This window comes from Olea europaea, unplaced genomic scaffold (assembly GCF_002742605.1).
Source record: "Olea europaea var. sylvestris unplaced genomic scaffold, O_europaea_v1 scaffold3484, whole genome shotgun sequence".
NCBI lineage: Eukaryota > Viridiplantae > Streptophyta > Magnoliopsida > Lamiales > Oleaceae > Olea > Olea europaea.
In genome coordinates, this window is record NW_019253943.1 from 5,247 (window position 1) to 14,756 (window position 9,510).

At 32.3% G+C, this 9,510-nt stretch overlaps 1 protein-coding gene across 1 annotated transcript in view; it reads left to right on the forward strand.

Moving 5' to 3' along the window:
* Positions 1-2,048: 2,048 nt before the first annotated feature.
* The window catches only part of LOC111386245 (GSH-induced LITAF domain protein-like), an 8,063-nt gene continuing 601 nt past the window's right edge, over positions 2,049-9,510 (forward strand). The window contains exon 1 of the mRNA XM_023010702.1: positions 2,049-2,243. Within this exon, the coding sequence (XP_022866470.1) occupies positions 2,049-2,243 (195 nt within the window). The remainder of the gene's footprint in view (positions 2,244-9,510) is intronic.

Here is a 9,510-nt window from a genome sequence, read left to right on the forward strand (position 1 = left end):
TATAAAAATATATTTTAATGATGGTTTAGCAATTTACTCGGTGAAAACCCACCTAGCCTAATGGATATTAAACACAATATCATCTCAATTTCTGTCTATATCTTTCTCTCTATATCTAACAGCCTTGTTTCGAATACTCTTCCAACCCTTTCCACTCATCCCTTGGGCACTAACAAGTCATGAGTGCCATTGCTCCTACAAGATCCAACGGTATATCTAGTCGAAGTGGAGGCGATTCATCATCTACTTCTTCCCATCCAGATTCACCATTGGGAGTGCTCATAGTCTGGATTAAGAAATCAGTTGGCTTATCATTGATTTTTTTTTCGAATTGCAACAAAATTGGTAGATTGAATTACTATTTGACTGTGTCTTTTTACATAATAATGAACTTGAATTTATAATCCCTAATTTCCTTTAAAGTTTGAGGAGAAGCATGTGAAGAATGGTTCAGACAAACTCTCACACTGCACTGCAAAATGAAGTAACAAGATGTCATTACTGTTGCTGGTGCAATGGCTACAATTGTAAATGGAATGAATTTTAGTGATTTGGCAGGCATGAATTGGGGGCGGGCTTGAATTGTGAGAGATGATGGGAATTCTCTATGAATAAATTTGAGTCAATTAATTATACGGTGATCAACATAAAATTGACTGTATTTAGTTTAGAAATTACATTTTACTCGATTTTTATGCCTATTATTATTTTTTATTATTTTGGGCAGAATAAAATTGGTATAACTTTAAATGATATCAATGTTCTTTGGTGGTGACGGTGGTAGTGGAATGGTATGGGTGGTTTGAAGAGAGACTGTAACCAACTATTGAGTAATTTTGGACCAATAAAATGAATAAATTGTGACCAATAAATATTGTAACCTAAAAACATGTAATTTATAACTGCATTTGTATTTGTGACCTGCAATTTGTTTCTTCGTAACTGGTAAAAAGTTGTGATATGTAAAATTTGTGATTAAAAAATAAGTCGTGATCAATTAATTCGATAAATCATAGTCGAGAAATAACTTTAACTGATTAATTTTATATTTTGTGATTGTGAGATAAATTGTGATCTATGAAATTTGTGATTTGTGACCAATTAATTTGTGACCTGTAAATATGTTATAGCCTAAAATAGGTCTCTGAGTAATATAAATTGCAATCAAAGAACTATTGGTCATAGTCAGATAACATATAATGATGAACGTATTACAAGTCACGAACATTCACGATGAAAAAAATACTTTGTCACGGATAATTAAAAATAACAAAAACTTGATTACAGAGAGTCATTGTAATTACATAGAAGGTCACAAGTAGTTGCAATTAACAAAAAAATTGGTCACACAAAAGTCATTGTCCATATTTCATATCACAAAACAATGTTAACACAAGCATAGTTACATACAGTCATCGTCAAGAAGACGCTGTCACATATAGTCAAAGTTAAGATAGATCATATCATAAATAGCTATATATAAGAAAGATCAAGTCACGGACAATCACATTTAAGAATTACTAGGTCACATACAATCAAAGTTAAGATAAACCTGGTCACAGGCAGCACATTTAAAAAATACCTGGTCACATACAATCAAAGTTAAGATAAACCTGATTACAGACAGTCACACTGAAAACAACATTGATCACAAGCAATAATAGTTTACACATATCTAGTCACAAACATAATAACTTACACAAACTTGATTACAAATAATAACAAATTACACATACCTAGTTACAAATATCTAATGTTATAAGATACCTAATCATATAAAGATCAAATTTAAGACATAATAATCACATAATTATTTATTACGATAAACATGATCATATTTATTAATTACAAATTATACAATTAATCAATGATGTTCACTAATTTTCCTTGTCAAAAATCATACTATTTCTATTAGTCATACATCACACAATTCCCTTCCATTTTAAGTTTAGAGTATCACTTGCTAATCCTTTACCATAAGATAGAAATTTGAGGATTTACTTATTTATTATTGAAAGTTATTGACCAAATGTTTTATAGAATAGAAAATGAGGGGCTTCCTTGGCAAAATTGGAGTTAGTGCTCTAATATGCAGCATCCACTTAGAACCATTTCGTCCATTTGGTACAGGCTCAGAATGGGTAGCAGAGAATAGAGAACAAAAATGGGAAAGGAAGAAAAAAAAGAGAGAGAAAGGAGTGACTACACAGTTCATGTGCTCCATTGCTAAAACCAACAACCCGGTAAAATGCTAATTACAACGTCACCATAGCTTCACCGTTTGGCTCATTTTCAATTCCCACAGCAATTTCACAAATTATCTCCCAAATTAGTTTCAATTTGTTGCTCCTTGTCCGCATCATCTCTCATTACACCCCAAATTCACCTTAACAAGTAGAGGTTTGCGGTGGCGGAGTCATTGGATTTGCATCGCTTACTTCTTATCCAAAAAAGGCACGGTCATCACACTTATCGAAAAATCCCTTCGGCAAGGTCGACAGTCACAATTTGTCTCTCTCACTCTATAGCTAAAGAAAGAAAAATGGTATACGGGAAAACGAAAGAAATTAAAACCCTAGATTTTGAGCAATGACAATGGCAAAACGATTAAGATTGGGTCTTCCGTTCTTCCATTCAGTCCTCACCTTCAACACTATCTCCACCGTTGCCGCCCAAAGATCCACAGCACTGAAATCCCTCCTCTAACCTCTTATCAACACGGAATTATGGTTGATGGGAGTGGGTATGGTGGATTGGGACATTTGTAAAGAGAGAGAATTCGTGAAGTGGGAGAATTTGGTGGAATTGGTTTTCCTAAATTTTATACATAATAATATGTTATAAATATATGTAATATATTACTGTAATTTATTACCTGATTTTTGAAATATTTTTTAAAGTTTGTTAAATGGGAAACCATATACTTAAATATTGTAGTTATGTATTTTCCCCCGACAAAATCCAAGGAAATGGACCAAACTATTTGTTAAGTCCATGTTGGCTCTTGTCATGGAGCTGGAAATAAATGGTCATATTCTCAAAGTAAATAATTTTAAATTTAAGACTAAAATCAAACCACTATGTGAACAACAAAAATGTCTCCGACCTCAAAATCAGTAAAGCCCCATATCATATCTATCAACTCCTTCGCATTAGGAGTTGGTGAAATGATTGTAGTCCGAGAAGACAAATTGACATAATTTTTACAGGGTGTATCTAGCTTGAAGTATTTATGAGGGTATATTTATAGAGTGCAAATTGGTTAGGAAGCATTTCGACCTTCTTCCTGTCACTTACCAAAAATGAACAATCAATAAGATATGAGACACTTCATGTCATAGTTATTAGACTCGATCCGATGGTCGACCCGAAAAAGTCATCGGATTGGTGGTTGAAGCAGTGGGTCAATGTTAGATCATAATTTTAATTAAAATATATTTAGAAAAAAAAAAAAGCTAATTCTAGATATATAAATGGCTTGCATGCTACAAGTAGTTTCACCAGCTTCCTAGATGGGGACCTAAATTCTCATGTAGGAAACCAAGGTTCGAATCATCCAATTTTCAAATTGGAAAAAATGAATTTCACATTGTATTTTGTAAATTGAAATATATATATTTGATACACATTATGGACTAAAGGTGGGCGTACTCCAAAATGGTACATTCCAAGGAAAAGACCAGGGTTCGAAATAGCTTCTTTGCAATTTGATTAAAAAAAAAAATACGATTTACTTTGGTGACCAGCCGGTTCAATGTGTGAACCAGATCTGATACCTCTTAAACTCATTCGGTTCGGGTGGATTTTGAGTGGTTCAACCGGTTCTTGACCGGTTCATTTGTTTATTTGACTAAGAGGGTATTTGAAACCCATTTTTATTTACAAATGCATCTTAGAATAATAAATTAATGAAAAATGTGTGGTTAAAAAATAAGAAAAAAATTGATTTACGTGTAATATTATTTTAATAAAGAATGTGTAGTTGAAAAGAAAAGAGAGAGAAAATTGCATTTTAAAAAAATGGGTACCAAACGTAGCCTAACTAATAAACTCGGATCGGACCACAATCCGGTTCGACGGTTCCCGATTCGATCCGATTTTAATAACTATATTTATGTGCATACACACTTACATTGGCAGCTGTCCTTCTTGCCTCGTCCTATTCGGTCATTCATCTCTCCCCATGAAGTTAGTGACACAAGATTATATTGCCTAATACATGTCTATTTAAGGAGCTTAGTTGATGACCATTGTTTACCATTAGATATTTGTAGAAGAATACGCTATCCCATGTTTGTCAACTTGCATGCTTCTTATCTAGATATCTGAGCCTCTTAAGATGTTGGAAAATTTACATCAATCAGGGAAATGGAGAAGAAGTAAGATAGATAATATCAAGAAGATGAAGATGAATAAAAAAAATATGATTAAAATGAAGGCTTAAACACAACATTATATCGTTGTCCTCAAACGATATTTACCCCCTCCCGATAACAATTTCGGTGCTTAAAGGGTCCGCGGCAAATAGTTTGTAGGATTAATAAAGCCTTGATGTAGAGAAATACAAAAGCACAAGCATTTCTCCATCCGAACTTGAAGAACATAAGGAGAATTGAATATGGAAGAAGAAGCATTTGTCCTTCTATTGTGGAATTAACGGAATGATCATAATATATTCAAGTGTTTTTCCATTAAAATCTTATGATCAAAAACCACCTATATATAGTCACGAAACGAGGTCATACGAAGTGGTGCCAAAATAAATGAAAAGCCGCCGAAAAACCAATCGAAAAATCGTCGAAAAAATGATCTAACGGTCGGATTTAACTACCATGCGATCGCATGGTTTAACACCATGCGGTCGCATGGTTCATGTCAACAAAGGGCCTGCAGTTTTGGTAATAGGCCACGCGGTCGCATGGGCTTAATTGGTTGCCACCGATCCACTTTTTTGTTCCAATCTCGTCCATTTCATTCCACACATGTTTATTGTTTTGAACAACAAATTTTCATCAATCCTCTACTTGTTCAAAATTCAATAAACTCTCATATTCAAAATATACAAAACTCATGTTTCAGGATTATATATCTTTCGATTTGAATCTAACCATAATGTAATCCAAACAAAGTAAAGTCGGAATCAAAGGTAGCGTGAAGTTTTGAACCAGTTATTCCATGTGACAATACTGATAAGGACACACACACACACACACGAGCATTACATGTTCTCAAGTTCCTCAATCTCGCTTAATGCTCGTATGGTCTTGCGCTTATCATTTTCAACAAACTTTTAAGAGAAAAACTCTAACTCTCTATTGAGGCGGTACCACCTCGAAGTTTGTTTAGGTGAAGTTCTTCCAGTACCTTTGTTCCTTTTAGAAATTCTTGTATTTTAGTACTGAAATTCATTAAGAGCTTAAAGATCAACCCTCATTTAGTAACAACCAACATTATTTCAATTTAGGATAGGATTATTGCGAATTTTTATAATGCTGAAACTATCCACATATCGAATGACTTGTTGTTACCCTTTAAACTCGTTGATTACCAATTGAGTAAGGACGGGTAGGGTTGCCGTCATTGGTGGACCTTTATAGTTTAGGAGTTTCAACCCCATCCTAGTCGAAGTAGATGCCACTAAAACTCTATTTAGTGGTTTAAAAGTATCCGCTATGTCGTTATGAAAATTATTCCATCTTTAATAATTTTCTTATCAAGTTACATCTAAAACTTATATGTTTAGACTTCCATTATATGTGACTTAGTATCTTATCAAACATAGCTAGCCAACGATTCATTGGATAGATACAACTTGTTACTGTCAAGAGATCTTTTATGAAGCCACATGCTTCTCACTCGCTTTATTTAAAGCTTTATAGATTTTAAACACAGTTGAAATATTTTTGTTAAATCATTAAACTTAATCAATTACTTTTGTGGATTTCATTCGTGGGTATTCACTTCTCATCATTGAGTCATTACAATGATTTTAAATAGCATGAATACTCTTTAAATATTCAAATTGTTTTGCAAACGTCATAATCGGCTTTCACTCAATTTATCCACCTTAGACTTAGTGTATCCATCCTTATAATTATATATAAGGGTTTTTCACATTTTTTCTTTCATAGATATATTTCTATGATTAAAAGGCTTATGGAACTTTAACTTTTATATTAAATTACCCCTACAATTCCTTAATTATGAATTCTTATGCAATATATTAGTATCGCATCCACAAATTTTAAACTTCTCATATAAGCTCACTAGCATTTAATGTTAACCCCCACATTTTGGATTATTTTAGAGCTTATCAACATAATAGCCCCCACATTTGGGATTATATTTAGAGTTCATCAATTCTTTTATAGTTCAATTCATTTATCACTTGTGATAAAGTTCGTGAAAGTTTCAGTACTTTCTGATAGTGGTTGTTAAGTCACGGTATACTTCAAATCGACTATCTTCAATTTGATCACATATCTGAACAAGGTCATCTCATAGACTGTTAATGCCTTTCAAGCACAAACGAACTCAATTGATTCCTCGACTAAAGTCCGATTCAACAACGAACAAGACTAAACATATTAGTCTCCAATAGTATGCAATTTATCACTTTCGTGACCTTCACAAGATAGCATCATATCACCTTATATGATAAGCACCTTATTTATATTTGGACAAAATCACATTTTGTCGCGTTCATATGCAATCTCACTTAATTGGATAGAATTAATTTAGGCAAATTAATTGAAGCAATCAATTCAACCAAATATGAAAATTCAACCAACTTATTTACCACATTCAAACTTTTCCAAATTTGAATGAATGTCCAACTTTAGGCACAGTTTGTGCTCTACAAAGTATTTCCACGTCTTAATAATTTTGCAAGCAATTTCCACTAGAACACAATTTGTCATTCCTTATGCAAATATAATATTGCATAGATCATCTCAATTAATTTCATCAAATTAATTGAGGCTATTATCATTAACCAAAGTTAATATAATTTCAATCAAGATATAAAACTACATCCAACAATATGGCGAACCCCAAACATGCCTCCTCATATGAATAATAATTTTTATATTTTCTTCATAAAGTAATACAATTTTCAACCAATAGAGATGCAAAATAGATAATTAAGGCTTTCCAATAGAAATTATTTTCATGGCAAATAATTTCCGTCATCGAATTAGACATCAAATCCAACATGGATAAACAATCTTAAGGAACACCGATTATTCCTCTCAATACCACGTTTTTTATGTAAGTACATCCGTGTAAAACATATGGATTAATAAAGAGAAACATTTATTTATATTTAATTCCCATTTCCAACGGGTATGAACAAACATTTTCAGACAAATTATATCAATCAATGTTATATAAGTGAAATGCACCATAGAACCAAATAATAATAATAATAATAATAATAATAATAATAATAATAATAATAATAATAATAATAATAATAATAATAATAATAATAATAATAATAATAATAATAATAATAATAATAATAATAATAATAATAATAATAATAATAATAATAATAATAATAATAATAATAATAATAATAATAATAATAATAATAATAATAATAATAATAATAATAATAATAATAATAATAATAAATAATAAATAATAAATATAAATATAAATAAAAATTGGCTGTTGTTTTGGCCTTTTCCAGATTTCGCACATGCAACTATTAATTAATGCATAATCAAATTCTCATGGTTTATATCTAATAAACAATTTCCCATAAAGTAGTGCAAATCAAATGGTTTCCTTTCCATTGGCGGCAAATCAAGCAAATATAAAACCGCAAACAAAATTTGAGGCAGTTATTTGTCACAAAAGAACATGACGGTCTGCATTTCAGATTGAAAAAGATGAATATACAGTGTTCTCCTTCTCTGATTTGCATGTAAAATTCTAGTAACTTCATTATTATATGTGATAATAAAAATTATCCAAATTCTATATGACAAATAATACATAAGATACACCACACTTCATCTTAAGATTGTTATAATACTGCTGTTGTGCATATATTATATTCACAAAACATGTCGCATGCATGCTTGAAATTGAAATGCAATTTTGACTTACCGAATTTGGAGAGGCGAAATGATAATTTACTAAATTCATATATGAGAATCTGGATTCATGTCTTTCTACAAATCGAACCATCTCTTGAAGTTAGTGCCATCAACAAAGTCTCGATCCATCCACTTGATTGTCGTCATAGAAGTTTCATTCTCCATCAAAATATCGTTTGAGTTTGTTGGGAAATTTACATCAATCGGGGAAATGGAGAAGAACCAAGATAGATAATATCAAGAAGATGAAGATGAATAAAAAAATGATAAAAATGAATGTTTAAATACGACATTATATCGTTGTCCTCAAACGATATTTGCCCCCTCTCAATAACAATTTTGGTACTTAAAGGGTCTCGCGGCAAGCAGTTTGTAGGATTAATGAAGCCTTGATGTAGAGAAACACAAAAGCATGAGCATTTCTCCACCCGAACTTGAAGAACACAGGGGAATTGAATATGGAAGAAGAAGCATTTAGTCTTCTATTGTGAAATTAAGAGCATGATCATAATATATTCAAGTGTTTTTCCATTAAAGTCTTATGATCAAAAACCCCCTATATATATTCACAAAACGAGGCTATACGAAGTGGTGCCAAAACAAATGAAAAGCCACCAAAAAACCAACCGAAAAATCGCCGAAAAAATTATCTTACGGTTGGATTTAACTACCATTCGACCGCATGGTTTAGCCAGCACAGGGCCTGCAGTTTCGGTAATAGGCCATGCGGTCGCATGGGCTTAATTGACTGCCACCAGTTCACTTTTTTGTTCCAATCTCGTTCATTCCATTACACGCATGTTTATTGTTTTGAACAACAAATTTTCATCAAATGTTCGGACGAGAGGTCTTTAGAACGTCACCTAGGCCTTTGAAGCGCCAAGCTAAGCTCGAACCACTTGGAGGTGATGATGACTCCATGCAAGGTGAAAGCATACAAATGTACATAAAATAAAAATAATTTTTAATTCTTTTTGCACTTATCCAAATACGCTTAAAGCAAAAAAGAAAATTACACGAAAATAGAATAATTTTTAACCCCGCACAATTATCAACCAAAATGCTCCGATGTATTCTTTGAAAACTCAATTCTAGAAGATTTTGATCAATGAGATTGAAGTTTCAACCAAAATACAAAGCCTAAAAGAATTTTCGTTTCGGCGTGTTGAACAATATAACATTTAAAAAGGAAACTGCAAGGAAAAAGCAGTGGGCCCTGCGACTTAATTCGCCAAAGAAATCACACCGCGTGCAATTTCTAATAGACCCGCCAACTAACCATATGAAATACTTATTTATATCCTGATTGATACACAAAACCCACCTCTCATCACTCATTCACTTCTGATTCATCGCGAATCTTCAAAGCCACCTCTGAGAAATCGAATCTTGTTGTTATGGA